Source organism: Oculina patagonica, chromosome 4 (genome assembly GCF_052425735.1).
Source record: "Oculina patagonica isolate OP01 chromosome 4, crgOcupat, whole genome shotgun sequence".
Classification (NCBI taxonomy): domain Eukaryota; kingdom Metazoa; phylum Cnidaria; class Anthozoa; order Scleractinia; family Oculinidae; genus Oculina; species Oculina patagonica.
Window position 1 is genome coordinate 8273257 of NC_135761.1, and position 24299 is coordinate 8297555.

A 24299-nucleotide genomic window follows, 5' to 3' on the forward strand; every position below is an offset into this window, starting at 1 on the left:
CAGATCGTCTTGTTTGTCTTACGGTAGCTGTAGATTAGAGATGATTAAATAAACACAGCTGTGAAAAGAGATTATAATAGAAAAACAGTGAATTTTAGTGTCAAGCTCTCACGTTGCTATGCAAAGCTTTGATTTCGACCCCTCAAGTTCTGAATCAATCCTCTTTTTATGCTGAAATCGCGAGCCGAGGAGCCGAAAATCGAGCCACTTGTCGGTTTTGTCCCCTTTCCATCCCGTTGCGCACCTCTGGATGCGCTGCAACCTGACCTTACTTACAATGATACTCGCAAAAAGACGTTTACTTTGATTTTTCATGATGTCTCCAAAATCAGAATATATCGGGGAGCTAATCGGATTGCAAGTAACGTACCCTCGATCTCGGCTGAGACGACTAACGACAACGAATAGGGAGAAATTATAGAAATTATTACTGTTTCGGTTTATTTCCGTGACGTTAGACCTCACCACAACTGGTATTGTGAAAAATTTTATTATTCTAACATGATACAAGCAGTCGTAAGTCAGATCTTAAGGCTAGCTTCGTCCTTCTGTTCATTTTCACTGCCTTTTGTTTAGCGACGTTGTCGTTATTTTCGTAGTTTGGGCTTATATCAGTACAAAGTCTTTTTTAAACCCATGTCCCATATTTAGTGGGAAATATCTGGAAGCTTAACAGACGCATCCCCCCTCCCCCACCCTCTTTCTTCTCAACTTGCGCTCTCTATAAGTTATGTACCCAGTTGTGCATCTAGGCATAGGTAACAGATCTTTTGTGTTTTCACATCATCTCGCAAGAGGACCTGTTTTAATACTTTTTATTGTCGCGGCTCTTTTATTTGTCAACGTCACAGTTTCGTTAAAGATTCGTAAAAATTAAACAGGCGAGTTCAAAAAGTTTTCAAAGACAAGGTAAATATTGCCCAGAATTCACCAATATATTTTAAGCGGTCGATCACTTTTGCGAACTTTTGGCCACACTAAATTTGGATGACAGATTCTTGAATCAGAAAGTTCAACGTTACCTTTAGTCACACTTCTTAAACAAAAAGATATTTACCAAAACCATTCGAGCTCTTATACAAAAATATCGAGGGATGATCAGGTTGAAGATTCACATGGCTGCTAAATCTCGTGTCTCTTATTGTGAGGACAGTATACAGTGAAACAAGAACGCTTTGAACAAGAATCCCGCTCAACTCTTTATTTGTTGCGAAGACGCGAACTAAAGCTTTGAACATGAAATACCGCAGGTAACTATTTGTTGCGAAGACGCGAACTAAAGCTATGAACATGAAATACCGTTTAACTTGTTCTTCGTTGTGAAGACGCGAACTAAAGCATTGAGCATGAAATCCATGAAAAACCGCTAAACTTTTTATTCGTTGTTAAGACGCGAACGTAACTAAAGCATTAAGCATGAAATACCGCTTAACTCTTTATTTGTTGCGAAGACGCAAACTAAAGCTTTGAACATGACATACCGCTTAACTCTTTATTCGTTGCGAAGATGCGAGCTATTAAAAGTATTGAACATGAAGTACCGCTTAACTTTTTATTCGTTGTGAAGACACGAAACGGCGCTTTGAAAATGAAATCCCGCTTAACTTTTTATTTGTTGGGAAGACGCGAACTAAAGCATTGAACATAAAATACCGCATAACTCTTGAACATGAAATACTGCTTAACTTTTTGTTTGTTACGAAGACGCGAACTAAAGCTATGAAAATGAAATCGCACTAACTATATATTAAAATACTTGGAATGCGAACCACATGGTAGCTTTTACTTTTGATTACAACATTTGCCCTCCAGTCACCCGAGATTAACTATTTGCACCGAGCAAAATATACCAGTACCACCTCCCCTGGGTTAAATTTATTAAATCTTCGGTCTTCCCGATCGTTCAAATCTCCCGCTCGTATGGTAATTAAAACTTTTTAAAACTCCCGCGTGTATTTAGAAGCTGTTACCGCCATTGTTCAAAAATGGCCATATAGGGTCATTTTAAGGTCGTAAAACAAAGCCTATTGTTATCAAAGTTGAGCCACTTTTCTTGATACGATGGTGTCTCGTTTGCGCCCATTGAAACGCTCATGGATTGAGAGCAAGCTCGCCGCTAGGAGAATATACAGTTTTACACCAGGGGATGCGGAGAGCTTATCATTTACATGGAACTATCGGTGAGAATTTTTCGACAAATGGAACAGTCCATCACGTGAACGGAACAAAAAGAAGCTGTTCCTTTCAAAAATTCCATTCTGATAGCACCGCGAGAGCTTGGCTTACAAAAAAACGGCGATCGAGGGTAAAACTCTTCTATTTTACCTTCCGTCTTCATGAAGACTTGGAGAAAGTTTAAGGAAAACATTCTTGCCGCTTGAGAAGAAACGTTCTTTATCTACGCTCCACTAGAATCTTGAATTAATTTGAATCGATTCATCGGGTAAATTTTAGTGTTTTTTTGGTTCAATTTTCGACCTTGCTCTGTTTACTAACAGTCTGCATGTTTTTAGCAAATGGTACAAAAAATTTCCGGTCACTCCGGGAAAAACGGGAAAAAGGTGTAACCTTATTTTCCGAAAAAAAATCCACCGGGATACCTTTCACAGGGGTTCTATTTGAATTCCGGAATAATCGGCCGTTTTTCCGAACAAATTATGTTACGGGGTATTGACACCGTTACTGATATAGTAAACCGATAATGTGGCTAATGTCGGTCTGTTCAGAGAATAGTACAGCTGAAAGTATAAGATTGAACATGTCATAGGACGATGTGAAAATAGCAAACGTGGTTTTTATATCTGTGTCAGTATAAAAACCATTTTCCTTTCGTGCAATTCGAAGAAGCTTTCAGCTTAATGGTCGTTTACATTCTTACATAAGACCTGTGTCGCTTCTTAGAAACACCTCATTTAAGCTTTTAATGGACCTTTTAGGCAAGCTAATATATAATAAGTTTGATTGACGGTTTGGTGATTCTTGGCGTGTTGAGCAAAACTCAACTTCAAATACCCCTGAGCATTTTGTTTTTTCATTATTTAGCACTACAGCAAGATACAATAACTTCACACTCGAAAGCGGCCCGTGAACAAGGTAATGTAGTTTTTGATCGTTTCTGGATTTACTACGTACGTAGTTATTTTTTCTGGAGGTTTTTTCTTTTGCCGGCTTTTTTGCCAACGAGAATTTAACATAGAACTTTTGCTTTCTCAGTATTCACGAACCTTCAATTTCCAACAACCATCCTTCCTTGCCCTCGCCGGAAGGAACGCCCTAAATCCTTTAATTTGATTTGCATTGCTTTTCTTCTCATTCCGTGCAAAATATTTGTTGACATTTTGAAGAACTTTGTACAAAGCTTAAATACAACTAAAAACCGGACATTTTGGACATAACTATACCATGTTTTATTAGCAAACGCATCAAAAAGTAGGAAAAAACTAATCCTAAATGCTTTAAACCGCATTTTCAAACGCAAGTTTCCTAAGTGTGGCCATTATGTTTCTCTTTTAGACTATACTCCGTTGAAAGACAGTGTTAAAGCGTCATGTCGAGGGCGATTTTTTCTGTTCTTTGCCTGACTTTCCTGGTGATTCTTCAGCTGCAGTTTATCCACAGCGCTAAAGCCCGGAAGATATCAAAATGGAAACAGTGTTTTTGGAAAAGTCTGAGCAGCGACGTCGACGAAGGCAAAATATGCGTAAGCGTTCTTCCAGCTTTACATTGTACATAGCTTGTTATTATGAAAGGAAGGAGAAAGAGGTCGCCCCTCGCGTCTCGTTTTTCTCGTTGACCGTTCTTTTAGTCACCAAAAAAAAAAACTCCCGTCCAATGTTTCCAAAATTAATAAACATAATTCGGCAAAACTTGCTCTACTGTAATGGTCCGTACTGCAAAATACCAACCTTCCATCATGCTTATCTTTACGAAATGATCGAATGAATCGAATCTATCGAATGAAAGTGATGTAACACATACGTTATTACTTTTTTTCTATTACATGATAATTATGATTGTCATAAGTTTCGCTTTAGTAAAGTTTTATGCTTTTGCAATACTGTATGTATTTATAGTCGTACAAATAAAGCTTGTTGTTGTTGTTGTTAATAAGTGTGTTTTATTTTCCGATTAGGAATGCGCCTTTGAAAAGCAGAGAAACAAGACCTACCTCCGAGTTGTTTACCAGGGAAACATGATTCAGAAGCTAGCTGTAACCGATGGTTCTTCACATTGAACGGCGCCGAGTGCTCCGTACCAATCGACACGGCGGTTTACTCTGAAGGCAAATGGAACATCATCCGTACAGCAACCATTGAGGGTTACTGCCCAGGAATCAACAAGGGCCCTGTAAAGGTGGGGCTCAATGTGGGTTCCTGTGAGGGTTACACGCGAGGGGACGCATATACCGGCTTTAAGTCCGTGAGCAGGATCATCATAGAAGAAGTGGAGCCTCCCCAGGAGAGTTAAAATCACAATCTGTTTGGGTGTTATAGAGCGGCAAAAGGCAAACGGAAAAGTGTCTGCCTTTAAAAATTCTCAATTGTAGATTTGTGAAAATGGTGCTGGAATGGTGTAAAGGCGAAATAAATGCAATAAATAAAAGACTGATATAACGCATTAGTGTGATCTTTGTCTGCTCAGTTTTTCAAGGTTTAGAAGATGTATTGGCCGGTATGCAAGCAAGAGAAGCAGTAAACTTGCATCTAATGAGACTCCTGTCTGTATTTAGAGGACCATTTCCTTCCCTTTTGAGGTACAAAATTGTCATTTGGACTTCTTATCCTCGCAGAGGCTCCTATAGCAGAAAAAGCAAAACAAAAAACAAAAACAATACATTGTAAAAGAGAGAGAAGGGTGGGGGAGGTTGTCAGAGCGGTGGCCTGGGAAAGGTTTTTCCATCTATTGTTCCCTATCTCCAGTCCCACTCCGAAGTCGTCACCTTTCATTAGCGTGAAATGGCAGTCTGGGGGCTATTCGGAAGCTACTCGCAAGAAGCCGTTTTAAGCTGCTCGTGATCTCTTAGTAAAAAATTTTCGTGGATTGTCTCGGTGGATATATCAAGTTAAAGAAAACTATTTGGCATATATTTGTCTTCCACAAATGTCTTACAATTCTTACAAATGCATCCAAATGTTAACTTATCTTCGTTAATCAAGCCAATATTTTAAATCGACAGTTTTCAATCAACATACTCTTTTGCCGTTTTATACGGAACAAATCGATTGCGCCTTAAATAGGTGAAATAGGTGATCTGTACGCTAGCTTATTACTTACTTAAAAGGAATGGAAGGCTTTGAATACTAATAATCTCAGAAAAGATTAGAAAATAATCTCTTTTAAGAGAGAGTAGTTTATATTATTTTTTTATTTTATTTTTGCTTTGTCAACTGACATGAACTCTTTGGTTTGAAAATTAGTGTGGGACTGTCAAATGATTTTCGCTTGAGCCACTTTGCTGAAACCATTGGAAATATGCTTTCACAGATTAACATCTGACGGTGGATTCCTAATAGAGGCAGCCTCGTATCTAAGAAATTGTAGTTTTTACACCAGAGCATAACTCCGGCTTCTGAGCATAAAAATGGCCTATCTTGTGACATTTGCACTTTAACATTTCTTAAGTACAAAAAATTGGGAGGGGACGCTATCGGGGGAATTAAAGTGTGAAAGCATAATTACAATTGTTCACTGACTTTTCTTCCCTGACGCCGGCGTATCTATAGAAAACATTTCACTGTGGCTTTTACAACATCTTACTTAACACCGACAGATGAGTTTGATTGACATGATTGATTCTTGCTTGAACGTTCCCCTAGTATGTCGATTCTATCATTTTTATAAGTTATATATTTTAGCATCTTTCTGGCTAGCTTAGGAAGTTGGTTAGTAATTCAGTGTTACGAATTTTTGGTATTGACTGAGTCACTCAATCTTTTAGGTTGGACCACCGTGAGAGAATTGATTTTTCGCATTACTTGAGCTCAATAGATCGGCAAGGCACATCCGCTAATATTAACTTATCCGAAGTGCAAAACTAGCTTCGAAAGGTATTGTTTTGCTGCTTCACAAACATATATACCAACTAAACTAAACTTATTTTATACTTTCAGTATTTTTCCCTTCATGAAGCTAACTTCACTTCAAATACAAGACTTACAAGGATCTTGCATTTAGGTCTGTATGAACCTGTATGTGATACTGTTTAACTTTGCTGGAAGATCATGTCGAGGGCAATTTATTTGGTCCTTTTCCTGAGTTTCCTGGTGATTGTACAGTTGGTCCACAGCGCTAAGCTGAGAAAGCGACTGCAAGGCGCGGTAGGTATCAGTACAAAGAATTAATTCCACTGACACCTAAATTAAATAATTCAGTTTTCTGCCTGCTCTGAACCTCTAACTATACTAAATTTTAATATTTTTCCGCAACAAGGACGACAAAACACCGGTTGGAAAGCACAGACGCGCCAGGGGATTAAACTGGAAACAGTGTTCTTGGAATAACCTAAACAGTGAAGTGAACGACGGGAAAATATGTGTAAGAGCTATTCATTACAGAACTATGTGTTTGTGAAACGAATGTTCAGTCAGATGAATCCTAAACCTACCTATTGAACTGCTCCTTCGACAAATTTGATTGATTTAAGCGTGCATGATTCAAGCCGTCTTCTCTGGTCGCTTTAACTCCCGAAGCAAGAAGATGATCGAAATTCAGGCTAGATTGATCGAGACCACGAAACGAGAACATAGAAGTGAAACCACTTCTGCTTTAGTGGCGAATTTCTTGGTCTTTGTGATACATTTTAAATTTAGCTATTACATAATTTACACCAGAAAAACTTGAGAAAATCTCTAGCTTAAACGTGTAAATTCAAGTTTAACATTTACAGACGTTTCTTGGGTATGGTGGCTTCCCTTAAAAAGAATAAGAAAAAAAAAACGCAATACTTTTACCTCGGATGTAGACGCTTTCGGTCGATCCTTCAACACGCGTGTGAGAAATTTTTTTTCTGGTACCCAGCTAGTTTTTGTCTCTCACTGCTATACAAAGGACACATAAGACTGAAAAAATTCGAAAACATATAAGGAAAGTTTAAGGTAAACTCACCAATATTTAGATTTAAGCAAGCCTAAAAGCGGAGCTCCCAATTTGATTTTCCCTGGAGTTTACGATGTGTCCATTCTGATAAATATGCGGCCCGGGTGCAAGACAAATTTAAATCGCTCATGGTTAAAATATATAATAATCTTGAGGCAGAACAACTCATGTTACTAAAAATTAAGAGTTAATTCTCTGCTTTCTAATAATAGAAAATAGTTTCAAGATCCCCTTGAATATAATTCGTGGACAAATATTCCCGTCTCTCCCGTTTCTTGCGCGAAGTTGTTTCTTTCATCGGTTGCTTGCGTACGCAAATCAGAATTTAAAATTTAAACTCACTATAAAAACTGGTTATATATTTTTAATTTCTGCTTTAGGAATGTTCATTTGACAAAGATTGGAGCGAAACACATCTCCATGTTGAATATAAAGGAAACATGAAGGTATTGACAGAATCCGCCTGTAACCGATGGTTCTTTACAATCAACGGCGTCGAGTGCTCCGCACCAGTTGACACGACGGTTTACTCTCAGGGCAAAACTATTTTTGAGGGATACTGCTCAGGAATAAACAAGGGTCCTGTTAAAGTGGAGCTCAATGTGGGTTCCTGTACTGGTTACACGAGAGGGGACGTGCACACTGGCTGGAACTCCGTGAGCAGGATCATCGTGGAAGAAGTAGAACCACCCAAGGAAACTTAGAAGTACAATCTCTTTGGTTCTGTTTGCGTGTTCTGGGGACATGTTTCAAAAGGAAAAATTGTCTGGCTTTTAACAGTCTCAAAAGTAGTAGATACTGTAAAATAAATTAATGCCATTCTTAAGAGACTATTGTAATGCAGCAGTATGATTTTGTTTTGTTTGTTCAAGTTTTAAAATGGTGCTGGAATACTAAACAAAACTCGTGTTTGTTGTTGTGATAGTGATTAGCCAAGTTACTTCCGGTTCCAGACTGCGCGCGGTTTCGAGTTTGCAGTCCCTAGGCCCCTGCACATTTCAGATCGCTTTTAGTTGCACATAATAAACTTAGTGTGTGTGGTTCTAGACTAGTACAAGACCAATCCTTCTGTATCTGTGCTGTGACAGTCTGCTAGCCCTTACACGCGTATTAAAGTACCAGACCCCTTCGGGGGAGGGGACTCCCATATAAAAAGGACGGTGATGTTCGTTGTGTCGCTTCGGGGTGTTAATTACGAATTTGGGTCTCTCAAAAACACAGCAAATGCAAAAGAGGGTAACAGATGGCCAAAAGTGACGAAGATTGAAACCGATGTCATATGGGTTTTTGAAATATTGTTAGGATGAACACTTTTCAAAGTTAGTCTCGTTTGTTTGTGTCTTTAAATTATAATGCACATGTGGTTGTTATGGTTTTATTAGGTCTGCGCTTCTGATTACCACTGGCACTCTGACCGTCGCTAGTGAAAAGCAGCCTTAGGCATTTACGTTAACATTTTATTGTAAGAAAGCAAGAGGCCTCTTCTCAAAGATTTATCAACGTTAAGTTTTTTTATTCAAGCGTTAATTCGTTTAACAGCACCTTGATTATAACTCATACTCCTAATTTTTTAACTCATCTTATTCTTTCACTATTGTCTCAACCACAAACGCAGATAATTAAACATTCAATTTCAACACCTATTCACTCACCAATCCCAAACAGCAACACAACCCGGACCTGACTAGCCCCAGACCCTATTCAATATTTGTAAAAAGGCGGTGAAAAGCTGGGAAGAAATGACATATTCAAAATAGTAAGGGCGTCCGGGAATGCTGGTAACGTCTCCCTTTCGATTCGATAATTGTCTGCAAATCCTTCCATAAAGCCTTTGGGAGCGAGTCCACATTAAAAGTTCGTTCACAGGCCCTTTCGAGTGTCACTGATGATTTTGTCAGTTTCTAGATATTTTTACGTATAGATTTTTTTATCGATAGCTCAAACATTGCTTACAAAAATATTTCTCAATCTAATCAGAATGGACAGAACGTGTATGTAACAGATGAAAAGCGTTGTAAGTATAAAATGTACAAAGCAGTTCATATAAGTGTATGAATGAAACCCGTCTCTGCATTGGATGTGTGCCAGAAGAATGAATCGTTCGAACGAATGTTATTGAAAAAGTAGATGTCAGATACATGTCTAGTTAAAGATGAATTCCAGTCCATACTGCGCAATCTCGGCTGCAATGTTTATGCGAGCCCACCACGAAGGAATGTTTACAAGCAAAACTAAAAATTCCACGACAAACTTACGTTTTTCTTCATTATCAACGCCAGATATCCTTGCAGAACAAATAATAACGAGTAAAAGAACCTTGACGCTATTTCAAACCGACGTTTTAGCTCATCGGAAGTCCTTGAACGAAACGAACTGTAATGGCGGACTAAAAAACTTCATGTATGCTGTCACCGAAGTGTAACGTTTCAACGAATTCAAAACAAAAACGAAAACAAACCCCGAGTCTGCGCAGTACGGACTGGAAATCAGCTTTAACTAGGTTTAACAAAATGAAAGTCAGCAACATAAAACTAAAAGATTATTATTTCACATATATAGTTCAAGTAAGCTCTTGTATTTTCATTGTGCCAATTTTGAAGTCGACAGACAGCTGGAAAACGTCTATGAAGTAAACAATTTTAAACCGTGTTTAACAAAACAGCTTTAAAACGTGTTTTAGCTTTGGTGTGAGTGGGATATACCGGTAAGTTGAAACTACGTTTTAGTTTCGTATTCAGTCTGTAGCGCACAGTACTTCTTCATAGTATTCGTTAAACTTGGGAGGTAAAAGGTCGAAGTCCTCACTGAAGTCCTTCCAGGTTCTTGTTGATGACCTGCATGGCCCATTCAAACCTAAAACAACACGAATTGGATTAGCTAACTGAATTAGCTGTTAATGAAAGAACAGTTTTTTCAAGAAAAGTCCTAAAACTACTTGAGTTTGAATGTTACAACTGAAATTCTGTCACAAGTGACATATTCAAGAAGGGTTGAAAAAGTGTTTTACCATGGCTAGTTTTCGGCGGGAAACAAGCTTTGTCAGACTCGACTGATTGTGGCGGGATAAAATGAAAATTGCTACCTACCTTGATTTTCTGACCAGAAATTTTCTAAAGCGAATATCACTTCAATCTCTCGGTTTTGACGTTTTAACATCTCAGTCTGTCGAGAAAAGATAACAACATGAAATGTAAACACGAGTCAAAAGATAGAACACAAAAAATAATCTCTGAAAAACAGATTTTTCAGATTTTTATTATTTCACACTATTTACCAACATTTTTCACTATCACACACTATTTACAGAAAATTCATTGAAATAAGGAAAATAAAACAAGAATAAAGCCAAAATAAAATGTGCTCAGTGACCAAAGAAGCATATGCTATCGTGTTGGTTACTGACACGTTAAAAAAAACAGACAAGACACATCAATTAATAGAAACAATAGAAAAAGGAAGTAAAATGTGAATAACAAAAGTATGCGAAATAAACAAGTTACCATAAATGATCTAATAAACGCCCTCTCTCAAAAAAAACGCCTCGTATCTAATAAACACCCCCTCTAATAAACGCCCCGTGCCTAATAGACGCCCCCCTAAGGATCGCCTTGAAAACCAAGAAAACGCTCAATAGATTAACTTAGATTGACTTGGACATCGATGCCAACATCGTTGACCCTCACAAACTCTGTTTTCTATTCTTACTCTGTGAGCAAACTACGCAAGCTTTTGTTTACCTGACGTTGTTACAGTAAAAATGTAATAAACGGCTCTCTCTAATAAATGCCTCATATCTATTTAACGCCTCCCTCAGGACTCCTAAAATCATATAGACGCCCCGGGCGTCTATTAGATCATTTACGGTAAATAAATAAATCATAATTAAGCTATATACAGAATACAGAGAAAACAACAATGAGTATCCAGGTCACGGATACTTAGCATACAGAACAGATTACTTTCATAACAGATTGTACACTAGCAAAATATACTTTTTTAATTACCTTGAGTCTGTTGAACTTGTTTAGAATCTTTTCCACTTCAAGCTTAATGGATAAAGGTTGCTCCTTTTCTGTTCTCATTTGCTAGAAAACAAAATTTGTACGTAAATACACTGGAATTGCGATCTCTCGAACCTCCAAGGGAAACGAAAATTGCTTCGAGAAATTGGGAGTACAATTGCAGTGTTTGACTGAGGGGGGAGGGGGGGGAATCACTTTTGGTTAGAACAAATAAGGGTTGGAGAAATCACAGGTAGCCCAAGCTCCTAAAGGAGCCGTCAACATATAGACCACATATGACATTGCCTAATAACATTATTATAAGGGTTTGTATGGGAATTTACGGATCGTAGAAAATAATTCAAAATAGAGGAAAAATATTTGATAAAATTGACTTACCTATCCTCTTCTTTGCATATCTTGCGATTTGAAGCCATTTCAGTGGGATTTAGGAAACCAGCGAACCTAAATCCCACTGAAATGGCTTCAAATCGCCCCCAAACGACATAGAAACACAAGATATGCATAGAAGAGGATAGGTAAGTCAATTTTATGGAATATTTTTCATCTATTTTGAATTATTTTTTACGATCGGTAAATTCCCATACAAACCCTTATAATAATGTTATTACGCAATGTCATATGTGGTCTTTATGTTGACGGCTCCTTTAGGAGCTTGGGCTACCTGTGGAGAAATCAGGATTTCACTGTAACCTTTTTTTTACACATGATAATATAAAAATCTCAGTAAAATGTCTTTTATTTGTTTGAGATTTTTAAATTAAAGGAATGAGGAAGAGGGGTGGGACAGAGAGAAAGGACGGCTTGTGCAAAATAGATGTACCTTCATCCCAGGAGCTCGCATTTGTGAAGAAATTACAGTGCATACACTGTACGGTACTTGATATCCAGCCGACTTACGGGCACAGTTTCCAAACAGGCGAACCAGCTCTTGTTCTAGGGTCATGCGCAGTTTAACCTAATGAATAGAGAAAAAAAAATTAAACAGAGGACTTACATTTTGCAACCAAGAAATAGAAGTAGGTACATTGTTTTTCATAAATTAGCAACTTTCTGGAGAATTCTGATTATCCACTACATTGAGGTAGCCCATTATAATTAATTATAAATACTACAGAAGAAAACAATAACCCTGACTTTTACTGACATGTAACCCTAATAGTCAAGTTTTCTTAAGGCCATGTCACACGAGGCAATTTTCCTTGCTTAGTGCAACTTGCAACACTGAACATTACAAGTTGCAGGGAGGGTGTCACACTCGGAATTTTCTTGCACAAACTTAAAATGCACCTGCAGGAAAAAAATTCTCTTGATATGTAATAGTAATTGGACTGAGTGGAGTACAATTCAGGGAGTAATTGGGCAAGTCATTTTGAAATCTTACTCTCTGAATTGTACGACACGAGGTCCAATTACTAATTAGTCGTGTCAATAACAAAATTTGAGGTTAGGAAATCTTTAGGAACCTTTTCTGTTAGAAAAAGTCAAAGGTAAATTCAATTGACAACAAAAAAGTTGAAAAACAGCAAGAAAAAACCCATTCAAATGCGTGTGATTGATGCACAGATGGTGTAGGTGTCCAATTACAGGTATCCAATTTGAAGTTGCTCAAATTGGATACCTGTAATTGGACACCCACGTGATTGCGCGCCGATTAGGTGACAAATAGGCGTGCGCAGAACCAATCAAAATCGAGAATTTTGTTATAGATATGATTATACCTGTAAGCGAAGGACAAGCTCTGATTGGCTCATTTTAACAAAAAAAAAAAATGTGCTGCAAGTTGCAACTGACATGCCAAACGCAGCAACTTGCCCCTCAATGTTGCAAAAGGTAGAGAAAAGCCTACTTTTTTTGCAACTCGCCAACGTAACATTTTGTCGTATTGCAGGTTGCAAAATTGGGGTGTTAGACGTGAATTATTTTCGCCAACTGGCAATGCAATGTTTATCGCATAAGCATTTCCTGTTGTAAGGAACATTGCCTCATGTAACATGGCTTTTAGGGATTACAAGGCATTAAATGCAACTCAGTCCACAAAATAAAGAAAGCTATGTCACCTTTTCTGTGTCATGTTGAGAGATCAGCTTCTCCAACTGGTTTATTTGTGCTGGATTCTGAAGGATGTGAAAGAAGAAAATACAAGTTGGCCAGTTAATTTGTTACACGTTGAGTTTCTCTTCGGCTTCAACTATGTGTATGTTTTTAGTAGATTATTGTGTATCTTTTCTTTTTTTATCTGAGTCGTTTCTAAATAGACTAACCAATGCATTGCTTCTTTATTGCACTTTGTTGATGCAACAACTTTCGAACAAGTTTTTGTTTTGGACATTCCAGTGCTAAAACAAGAAAGGCAACCAGGAATGCCATGCAACATGCCCAATGCAAAGGTCAAAGAAAAGAGCTTGGGACACGCAAAAAAGTCTTTTAGTGTCTCATTTTTGTTTTCCTCACTTCAAGCATCTCCCTGCCTCCCTGCCTGCCTTAATGTCATGGGTGAACAATCAGATGTTGATTGGTGTTATGTTACCCTTGAATACAGAGCGCAATGCTACAGGTGATAACTTTACCTGCCTACCAACCCCTACCTAACTATACCGACCTACCTAGCTAGAACCTAGCTACCTACCGACCTACTTACCTACGAACCTACAGGTACCTACACATACATGTACAGGTGTACATACCTACAGTACCTATGATTTGAACAGACCCTTTTACCAACAGTGACTCACCTCATTTGAAGAATTTGATCTACTCTCGCTGTTTTTGCTGTTTATTAGGAAATCTTCATAACCAGGAATGCTAATTGGTATGGATGACATGCTGTACCTGTATTTAGGTAGATATGACCTCCAGGTTGGGTGTGATATGTGACTTGTACATTCTTCTGTTCTCAAGCTTTGATTGTTCTCACTTTTACTAATGTCAGAAGATCTTGTCGACGACCTTTTCCTTCTGCCAGACTTGCCACCTCTTTCAGACACACCACTATCCTTCTTCTTTTCATTTCTTGGCTTGATTTTTGTGAAATTTATTTGTGGCTGTTGTTCAGCACAGTTTGTTACATCAGTATTTACTTCTTCTGCAAAAACTTTGGTGTGATCTTCTTTACACTCCATTCTCTTTAGGAGAGAAGAACCATCAGATGGGTGACCTTCTTGATAATTGTAAAAACTTGAGGAAGTCTCCATTGGGTCAGGTTTTTGAGGCACGTCCACATTGACAAATTCATTTGACAATGTTTTACCACTATGCGGTTTGTCATTTTTTAATTGACTGTTATTGCATTTGTTAAGGTCTGTTTTATTACAAGACACTTGCACATCAACCTTTTGGCTAGTTTCCAAGTATGAAGATATCTGAATCATTGCCTTGTCAAGACACTCATTTAATTTTTCTGGTCTGACTGTGTCTTCCTCACTCTCTGATGTCACAGTCACACCAGGTTTATGGACTGGCAAGGTTTTTGCATGTACTTGCTGGAGATCTTCGGCAACAGGTCCCTCTATGCTGTTTGGATAAGTTGGCACTGAAGTAAACTCCATGTTAAGGTTTTTAACATGATCCTCAGAGACAGCAGCTTCATTTGCTTTGTTGACAACTTCAGTTTTTCCATTGAGTTGCAACTCGTCAGAACTTACACCATCACAAGGTGGTTCCTGAAAATGCCAAGCTTCATAATCTTGTTTAGCCTGTACTTTGTTATTATTTTCTACAACTTCCTTAGACAACAATCTTGTACCGATAGCTTCCCTTTCTTTGCTAACTTCTATTTCATTAGTAAACTGGTAAGCATTTCCAGGAAAGCCATACACTGCTGGAAAACTTTGTAAACACAAATCTTGTTTGTCAATATGATTGTTTCCATTGACTCCAAAATTTTCCTGTGGATTTATATACACTTTGACTTCTTGAGAACCTTGGAATGAATGCCCTTGTGGGAAAGAGGTCTTCGCATCTATGACTTGATCAAATCTTTCATCATATGAGCTTCTCTGAATGTAAGAACTATTTACACCATTGATTTTCACTTCTGGCAAGTTGAAGTTGGGGTGACTGTACTCAGGGTTTGGGTGTGAGTTTTGAGGCTCAATTGAATAGTAGTCTCTTGATTTTTCTTCTGGAATCAACAGGCTCAGAACTGCTTCAGACCTTGCTAAGTCTGATGCACTGTAGTTTTGAGATGTTTGTAGCTTAGAATCTGCTCCATTATCCAAGAGAAACTTTACAACCTGTTAAAGGAAAAAGGATGCTTTCATTAACAAAGAATGGAACTAGCAGTTTTCAAACCTTCAGTGCATGTGGGAGTACAACTGTATTTAGTGTATGTCGCAGTTGAAATTTGCTCTTTGTTTGAAATTGATTTTTTGTTGAACTGATTCAAAAAAATTTACAATGTAAGAATATTCTTTTAAAACTGAATTAAATAAGGAAATATTTCCACCAAATGATAAGAAAAACAACTCCATGCACTGTTTTCAATAATATTATGTATACCATGTTATCTAGCAAACAGACCTAGAAAACATTTTTTTTTGGTTTTGTGTTGCTCCAAATAAAACATACCACCCTTAAAAAAAAGATTTGGGGGTTTAACGTCCTTCCCCCCCCCCCCCAAAAAAAAAAAAAAAACCTTCCCCTCAGAATTTCCAATGGCCCTTCTTGGGGTGGGTATACAGATATTTCCTGAAACCACACAAAAAGTTATGTCCAATTTTCAATTTTTTGTATGTTTCTAATGTGGCATTTCTTTCACATGACAGCACAAAAGATCACTTTTTCTGCTAGAAGATACAAAATGTAATTTCTCCAGATTCCATTTATTGGAAAAGTCAGGACAATTACTCAAGTTTTCCAAAAGTTGGCATGCATTGAGTTGACAGCTTATATAATTTTCATACAAGTCTATCGAGAATTCTGCCAGTTACAATATTATAAAACTTGAAACTCTAACTAACTTAAACTCATGAAAAAAATAGTACAAACCTTGACATGATCATTAATAACAGCATCATGCAATGGAGTAATATCTTCATAACCTAGACTATTAACATCGGCACCAGACCACACTAATTCTTGAACAATGCTGAGGTTGCCATAGTTACAGGCTTCATGGAGGGGTGTCCAACCTTAAAAATGTAATTCTCACTCAATTAGTAATGCTGACTCTACATGTAACTATGAAACGTATGTTACTTTTTCATGTATCATACTATGGTCCCATTAAATATAACACCTCAGTAATAAAAGTTTTGAGATGTTCTTCCATACATTGACGTACATTGTACATGTATGCAAATTATTCAGCACTTTCAAAAGTCTTTTCTTGCTGTAATAATAATTATATTGTTATCTTCAGCACCCTTGGGTTAGATAAGTTCCTAGCATGCAGATGACATCAACAGAGGGTGTAGAGTCTGCATTTGAGCTTAGTGGCCCACAGGCCAATTCTGTATGGGATGCTAGTCCACTGCATGGGTACACCCCAGAACACGACAAAATGACCCCAGGACTGCTTAATCAAGAGCCCCATACACTAACCATTAGGCCACTGTGCTTCTCACAGAGATGACATCAATGGTACAATGTAGGTACAGTAACGCTCAGAAATAAGAGGACATCACATACACAGCTTACATGCCTATATACGCATACATACCCATACGCATACTCACCAGCATTATCCTTAGCATTAACTAAAGCTCCAGCTTTTATCAGTGCAACAACATCCTCCAAATCCCCTCTTATGGCTGCCACATGTAGTGCAGTTTCTCCACGTTCATTCCTCTTTCGGATACGAGCCTCAATGAGATTGTCCTTGCTCGTGTCTTTCTTAGCTGCTCTGTTGGTAATTACAGGCAAATCATCGTTGCTGCTGGACTCAGAGTCTTGTCTCGCCTCCTTCGCTGTTACTTCAAGAAGATATTGCAGCTGCTGACGCTCTGTTAAAGGAAAATGAGGCCTGGAACCATCTGGTGGCCTTGGGGTTAGAGTGGCAGCATTTGGAATTTTTGGGCCAGCATGTCTCTTAGCTTCAAAAAAAAAAATTGAATTAACTATGCAAATCAATAATTTGATGAAGCCAGGTTGGTCCCATACTATATCTTATGGGACTCATATGGTTTCCTACATGTACATGAGGCTTCATCACATGTACACATGTAGACATACAATGTAATCTACCTGCATAAGTAATTTGGTTTCCTAATACATCCAGAACAAGCAGATTTTCCTGTCGGGCAAGTGATTTTCCTTGCTCACTCATGCAACTCACTTAGTCAACCATGCAACTGTCTTGGGCAAGCAAAATTGAGAGATGCTTGCCTCATGGGAAAACTGGAATTCACATTTTTGAGCCCTGTACATGTAGATCATACATTAGTTTATGAAGTCAATACAAAAATTATAAGATACCTTTATTAATGTGAAGATTTTGTCCACTCTGCAGAAAAAGCTTTCTTTTTGATACAAGTTTCCCTGATTTCTTTTTATATGATGATTCCTAGATAAAAGAAAAATGTAATGATAAATTTCTTACAAGTCCCAGGAGCTAATTTAAGTAAGGGGCTCTGACACATTTCTGATGTACATGTATCAAATTATCCCTGACCAAGCTGCTCACCATGTATTGTTGTCATTGTCTTTTTTTGCATACCTTAACTTTAATGGTAAATAAACACTGCTACTACTGAAAAAGATTAAGTCGGAATTGAAAGACAAAGTTAACTTAAAAAAATTGGCCAGGGTTTTCGAGGTGCACCATCCATAACATGCTTTATTGAAAGTAAAGGCTGGTAACCATAGGATCAAAGGTGGTAAAACAGGGCTCTTAATTTATTGATCACAAACATAAGCAGAATTTTTGACCTGTGATTCTGAAATAATTGTCTTCTTTCCACTGGAATCATATGGAAATTTTGGGAACCAGCTAGAAAAATGGTGACAGGGATTTTCAAAATCCAAAAAATAATAGTTACAGTAACTGGTTTTGCTACAAATGAAAAAATATTCAAATTACAGAGCTTGATTTGTAAATTAGATGCTGTAATGTATGTGAGATGTATGTAGGTATGTTGAGTTGCGTATAAAGTGATTTAAGTAAGTGAGTTGAGCACATGGCCACCTTTGAGCAGTTGTTAGCTTTTTTTGTCACGCTGCTCCTCTCGTTAATACTGTCAGTTAAAATGCCAACAAAGAAGTGTTCCATAATTTTCTTGATATTGACCAGCTTCTTGATGGTGGTATCCTGGACACTGAGCTAATTAGTAAATAAACACCTTTAGGCAGCTAGTATATTGGAGGATAATGCCCAAGGCTGAAAGATTGTCAAAAAATGAACAATTGGCCGAGAAGCATAGCTTCGAGGGAAACTGTGAAATTTTGAGGACAATCTTTCAACCAAGGGTATTATCCTCCAATATACCAGCAAGCCAGAAAGGGGTTTATTTATTTTATAACCCCCCCATCAATTTCAACAACATGCTTTATCGCCAGTAAATTTATAGGAAAAAAACCTACGTAATAAACCCAGCGCAACTGTGGTTGAAACAAATGTAAGTTGATTGGTTTACGTGATTTTTTAACTCTGTGATTTCATTAAAAGTTAGAATTAAATAAGGTGACTTCATTCGTTTGTTTTGTGCTTGCCTACAAAATCAGGCGACGGATATCAATTCGGACGGGATATATTCGTTGATACCCGCCGTCCAATTTTGTCCAATAAGGGGGCACAAAAATTAATTATTAGTGGGTTATAAACATGTAAATTTGTAGAGCATTCTAGATAAGTTTTTAAGGCAGGGTGTCATCAAGGAATTTCACAACAGGTCAATTGCCACTGCTCCTACTAAATCATTTGAAATTACATGTACTGTATCTACTAATTTGGCAGGTCAGGTAGCTGACCTTGTTGGGTTTTTCTATAGAAAGAAGCCACAAGCTACTGCCCCTCGGATGGGATATTGCTAGTCCAATGCAGGGGCACCTTTCCCTTAGGCTAACAGTTCCCCATTAGAATTCAAACTAACAACACAAAACAAACGATGCAATACAAAAATCTAAAGTGTGCAGGCAGAACTACATGTAGCTGGGTCTTGATATTACATGCAGTCCTCATAGAAGAGATTGATGGCTAATATTTTCCCAATGCAACGGGTAGCCTGACGGTCTTGTTGGCTTTTACTTACTTAGGCCCATCGCTCCAGGTGGAGCATAGGCCATTGACAACAGCTCGCCAGCGAGCTCGAACTTGGGCTTTCCGCACAACATCTTGCCAAGCGAAACCCATAAACTTTAGCTCTGCTTCCGTGTCGCGACGCCAGCTGTTTTTGGGGCGACCTCTCCTTCTTTTTCCCTGGGGGTTCCAAGTCAAGGACTGGCGCGTGATGTTGCTTGGTTCTTTCCGCAGGGTATGGCCAATCCAGCCCCATTTTCTCTTTAGAATCTGCCTGCCAATTGGTTCTTGATCTCCTCGCTGCCACAGCTCCTCGTTGCGAATTTTCTCAGGCCACTAAATGTTAAAGATACGTCTCAGGCAACTGTTTATGAATGTTTGGATCTTCTGTAGTGCCTTTTTTGTGCGTCTCCACGTCTCTGAACCATTGAGGAGAACCGATTTAACATTAGAATTGAAAATGCGAAGCTTGGTTTCAGTCCTGATTTCCTTGGACTTCCAGATGTTTTTGAGCATGTTAAATGCTGCCCTTGCCTTGCCAATTCTTGCTCCTACATCTACATCCGTACCTCCACCCTTGTCAATAACACTGCCAAGGTATGTGAACGAGTCCACCTCCTCTAGCTGCTCTCCTTCTACTGTGATTGGATTCTCATTGATGGTGTTGATCCTCATGACCTTTGATTTATCCCTGTTGATCTTTAAACCAGCTCTTTCTGATGTTGCTGCCAATCCGGTGGTCTTACCCTGCATCTGGTCATGGCTATGTGAAAGGAGAGCCAGATCATCAGCGAAGTCTAAGTCCTCCAGCTGTGTCCAAGGGGTCCACTGAATCCCATTCTTCTTTCCCTTGGTGGTGGTTCTCATAATCCAGTCTATAACAAGAAGAAACATGAAAGGTGATAGTAAGCATCCTTGTCGGACACCAGTCCTGACGTTGAAGCAATCTGAGAGCTGGCCCCTATGCACCACTCTGCATGACATTCCCTCATAAGTTCGCTGAATGAGTGTTATGATCTTTTCTGGTATGCCATAGTGTTTCAGCAACTTCCACAGTGTTTCTCTATCCACACTATCAAAGGCCTTCTCATAATCAATAAAGTTGACGTAAAGAGCCGAGTTCCACTCCAGGGATTGCTCCACTATTGTGCGAAGAGTGGCAATATGGTCTGTGCATGACCTGTCCTGTCTAAAGCCAGCTTGCTGGTCTCGTAGTTGGTTATCAACTGCTGCTTTCATTCGTTCTAAAAGAATTCTGTTTAGGACTTTGCCTGGAACTGATAAAAGCGTGATTCCCCTGTAGTTACTACAGACCCTCAAGTCTCCTTTCTTTGGTAGTTTAATGAGAAGCCCTTCTTTCCAGTCCTTTGGAATCTCTTCCTCCTCCCAGATGTTTTCGAATAGCCTGTACAGAATTTCAGTGGAAGTGCCTATGTCAACCTTGAGAGCTTCTGCAGGAACACTATCTGTCCCAGCTGCCTTACCATTCTTCAGTGCCTGGATTGCCTTTCTTATCTCCAGCCGTGGTTTAGCACAATTAATAGACAGCTCTGACTCTACTGGTGGTATATCCGGGGGGTCTTCTGGGCCCGGTCTATTTAGGAGCGCGCTGAAATGCTCCACCCATCTCTTTAGCTGTTCGCCTGTTGATGTCAATGTTTTCCCCTGCTTGTCTTTAATTGGCTTGTCCGTTACTTGGTATCTAGCAGCGAGCCTCTTAGTTGTGTTGTAGAGCTCCTTCATGTTCCCCCGTGCTGCTGCTTCCTCCGCCTGCCTGGCTAGGTTGTCGATGTGGTTCCTCTCTGTATCTCTCTTTATACTCCTCCTCACCTCCTTGTGGGCCCTTGTGTACTGTTGCTGTGCTGCTGCCTTACTTGCTCTTGTTCTACACGTGTTCAAAATTGCCTTCTTCGTCTTGCGCTCTTGGATCTTATGAAGAGTTCCAGCTGTCATCCAGTCCTTATGTTGGGTTGTTTTCCTGCCAACAGTCTCCTCACATGTCTCAGTCCACATCTTCCTTGTCTGCTGCCACTTCTCTTCAAGCAACGCGTTTTCATCATCATAAAGCTGCTGGAGCACCTGGTACCTGTTGGCGAGGTTGATCTTGAACTTATCTGCAGTCTCCTTGTCTCTCAACAGGTCCACATTATACTTTGTTCTAGTGGTGGTAGAAGGTGGTTTACATCGCTTTAGACGTAGCTTGAGAGTTGCCAAAACCATATGATGGTCTGATGCTGCATCTGCTCCTCTTTTGACTCTCACATCCTGTAAAGACCGCCTGAACCTCTGACATATACACACATGGTCGATCTGGTTTTCGGTCACGTGGTCGGGTGATCTCCACGTTGCTTTATGGATGCGCCTGTGTTCGAAAACACTGCCTCCAATGACTAGGTTGTTTTGTGCACAGAACTCTGCAAACTGTTCTCCGTTTTCGTTCATCCTTCCAAGCCCATGCCTGCCCATGACCCGCTCATACCCCGTGTTGTCAGCTCCTACCTTTGCATTCAGATCTCCCATGAGTATAGTGACATCCTTATCTCCTTGTTTGTTAACTACACTCTGCAGTTGGTCATAGAATTCTTCCTTCTTTTCATCTTCAGCATCATTTGTAGGTGCATAGCACTGTATGATGTTAATACTGATGTCTTTCTTCTTGGTGGCAAATCTGGCCGTGATAATCCGTGGACTGACCGCTTCCCAGCTGATGAGTGCTCGTTGTGCTTCCTTGGCTAGCATGATTGCCACGCCCTCTGCGTGTGGTGCACCCTCGTCCTCATGTCCAGAATATAACACTGTCTGACCTGATAATAATTGCAACTGCCCTGATTGATTCCACCGCGTCTCACAGAGACCTAGCAGCGATACCTTGTAGCTCTCCATTTCCTTTGCCACCTGTGCTGCTTTCCCTGCTTCAAACATGGTTCGTATGTTCCAGGTGGCTATTTTGGTTATTCTCTTGGGAGTAAGAAGGGGAGTCGGCAACATAGCTTCCGAACGGTTTTCACTGCATCGCGTCATACTCCCTTGATTGAAGGGTCCCTCCTCTCCCAAGTCTTGCTGCCTTGAAGTTGTTGTCAATGTTTCCGTAACAAGTACTTTTTACTCTCCGGGTCACAGAGGCACGCAAGCCCCCCCCCCCCCCCCCCCACCTCGGCAAGGTAGGATACATGGGGGAGTGGTCTTGTTGGCACGTGAGGTTAATTCCTAGCGGTAAAGCTGTGAGTCTAGGGTGGGAAGGTCTGAGGGACCCCCCTTCCTTGCATGTCTCTTGGTTAACCAGAGCCTGCTACGTAGGCTGTGCAAAGGGCTAACATTATCCCAGAACAAGCCTGTTATAATAATACACTTATCACACAACTTTGTGATTGAATATGAATAATATATTTTGATATAACCCTCCAAGACCATTTTAGTTGCCATAGCAACTAAAATTTTGGAGCTGGCCACTAAATTGAAACCGAAGTCGCCCGCCTGGTGACCAAAACTGAGGAAAAGGATTGAAAGCGTGAGCTTAATTTAGCAACTAAAATTTTTCACTGGCGACCAAACTTGAGCAGTTGGTGGCCAAATGGCTAGTAAGGACAAAAATAAACTTGGAGGGTTGTGCTATAACATATTGATCCTCTTGGTTGTCTTTCTCATATCATTTACTATTCTTGTTGGCCAAGTGCTTTCTGTGACAACATGACAGGCAGATCAGCTATTGAAACTAAAAATTTCAGTTTTTACGAGACATGTCCATGTATTAATTAGAAAATCTTTTCATTATTATAATAATATTGTACCTATAATCGCTAAAATTAAAGCTATAAAGTTCTATAAACATTTCAGAAACACAATAAACAATGAAAGCCTTGCACGCAACCAGCTGTTGCATAAATTTTTAGAATTTCAGTGTTTTGAGCTTTAGATATTACAATTTACTTCCTAGCAACACGCGAACAAAGCGCTTTCTGTTGCCTTCGGCACAGATTCGCAAAATGAAAGCGAAATTTTAAACAGAACTACAAATCATCGGTGTTTCGTACCGCAAAAGAATAAAACCGCTCTACCAACAATTTCACGCTTGCGATATTTTAACCTATTGATCTTGTAAAATTGATTATAGAACGCAAATGAGTTCAAGTAATTTAAAAGCAGCTTAACATACTGAAGTTAATATTAAAATAAAACACAGTCACATAAGCTTACTTTATGCGGCGTGTCTGGATCTCTATCCGAGTCGATTGGGTCTATGGGAGTGATATGTAAAGGGATTGTTTCTGTCAATGTTGTGTTGCTGGGAGTCTTCGGAGATGCGTTTGATCCGCACAGAGTTTTTGCCATCCTTTGTGCGGCCATATTCTGCGGAAAATCAATTGCAAGAAAATCGGTTGTATAAAACTTCTTACCAGCTGTTTATGAAACATAATGCGTAAAACATGCAAATTTGTTACTACTCGAAAGTTAATATACTAAGCTTATAACAAACGCGGTTACCTTTTCATCGGCAAACATAAACATGCTCTTGCAAAACAAGCTCACTTCGCGATGTTCTTTTGAATTCGTAAACAATGGGTTACTAGCTTTCGAGAACAGATAAAAGTACATCGGCATAAACGTTAAACTTTCAATTCTCATTGATCTTTAGACCTTGTCTGCTTCCTGATCCAAATATTCGGTCACTGTTCATGAATATGCCCGGAAAATTATGCAAGGCTAAAACAAGCTGAAAGAAACTGATCGCGCAATTGACCAGATAAATTCAGACGCGAATCGAATAGGCCCGAACGTAAACTAATTCGCTTAAATTCCGGTTGAAATATCGCTTTTACCTGGTGGGTTGTGCATGAACTCGTTTTCCTTGAATTTCTGTACCTCAGAGGCTCTTGTGGCGAAAAGTTGATGATTGATCAAAGAACGCGTCTTTGCGAAGTTTCCTTCTTTGTTCGCTTTCAAGATTATGATTCCCGCCAAAATACCGCATCCGGGAACCATTCGTGATTGTTTTGCTGGCTAATGAA

At 39.2% G+C, this 24299-nt stretch overlaps 3 protein-coding genes and 1 pseudogene across 5 annotated transcripts; 2 read left to right on the forward strand and 2 right to left on the reverse strand.

Moving 5' to 3' along the window:
• Nucleotides 1–3403: 3403 nt before the first annotated feature.
• LOC144649324 (collagen triple helix repeat-containing protein 1-like) lies at nucleotides 3404–4611 on the forward strand (annotated as a pseudogene). Its single transcript, XR_013569886.1, has 2 exons — nucleotides 3404–3700; nucleotides 4133–4611. The product of XR_013569886.1 is annotated as a collagen triple helix repeat-containing protein 1-like (transcript).
• A 1185-nt stretch (nucleotides 4612–5796) lies between these two features.
• On the forward strand, nucleotides 5797–7998 carry LOC144649359 (collagen triple helix repeat-containing protein 1-like). The gene is made up of 5 exons (XM_078508851.1): nucleotides 5797–5815; nucleotides 5939–6047; nucleotides 6175–6317; nucleotides 6430–6534; nucleotides 7476–7998. Exons 3-5 carry the CDS (start codon nucleotides 6222–6224, stop codon nucleotides 7797–7799), a joined length of 525 nt encoding a protein of 174 aa, XP_078364977.1. The 5' UTR covers nucleotides 5797–5815; nucleotides 5939–6047; nucleotides 6175–6221; the 3' UTR covers nucleotides 7800–7998.
• A 138-nt stretch (nucleotides 7999–8136) lies between these two features.
• Nucleotides 8137–24267, reverse strand: LOC144649329 (uncharacterized). Of its 2 annotated transcripts, none has more exons than XM_078508818.1 (11): nucleotides 24111–24267; nucleotides 23488–23640; nucleotides 17535–17622; nucleotides 16796–17152; nucleotides 16107–16249; nucleotides 13853–15352; nucleotides 13178–13234; nucleotides 11941–12075; nucleotides 11100–11180; nucleotides 10182–10257; nucleotides 8137–9948 (listed from the first exon to the last, which is right to left on the reverse strand). In XM_078508818.1, the coding sequence occupies exons 2-11, from the start codon at nucleotides 23635–23637 to the stop codon at nucleotides 9830–9832; spliced, it is 2706 nt and encodes a 901-aa protein (XP_078364944.1). In that variant the 5' UTR covers nucleotides 23638–23640; nucleotides 24111–24267; the 3' UTR covers nucleotides 8137–9829. The 2 variants fall into 2 exon arrangements, with proteins under 2 accessions (XP_078364944.1, XP_078364943.1); XM_078508817.1 differs by lacking the exon at nucleotides 24111–24267 and adding an exon at nucleotides 23776–24069.
• Nucleotides 19630–22314, reverse strand: LOC144651374 (uncharacterized). The gene has a single exon (XM_078511308.1). It carries the CDS (start codon nucleotides 22312–22314, stop codon nucleotides 19630–19632), a length of 2685 nt encoding a protein of 894 aa, XP_078367434.1.
• Nucleotides 24268–24299: the final 32 nt, after the last annotated feature.

Coding starts and splice junctions, on each gene's coding strand:
- LOC144649359 (XM_078508851.1), top strand. CDS start 6,222: ATGTCGAGGGCAATTTATTTGGTCCTTTTCCTGAGTTTCCTGGTGATT. Junction 6,318..6,429: donor GAAAGCGACTGCAAGGCGCG/GTAGGTATCAGT, acceptor TTCCGCAACAAG/GACGACAAAACACCGGTTGG. Junction 6,535..7,475: donor TGAACGACGGGAAAATATGT/GTAAGAGCTATT, acceptor TTTCTGCTTTAG/GAATGTTCATTTGACAAAGA.
- LOC144651374 (XM_078511308.1), bottom strand. CDS start 22,314: ATGACGCGATGCAGTGAAAACCGTTCGGAAGCTATGTTGCCGACTCCC.
- LOC144649329 (XM_078508817.1), bottom strand. CDS start 23,916: ATGAGAATTGAAAGTTTAACGTTTATGCCGATGTACTTTTATCTGTTC. Junction 23,641..23,775: donor TTATGTTTGCCGATGAAAAG/GTAACCGCGTTT, acceptor GATTTTCCGCAG/AATATGGCCGCACAAAGGAT. Junction 12,076..13,177: donor CTCAACATGACACAGAAAAG/GTGACATAGCTT, acceptor TCTATTCATTAG/GTTAAACTGCGCATGACCCT.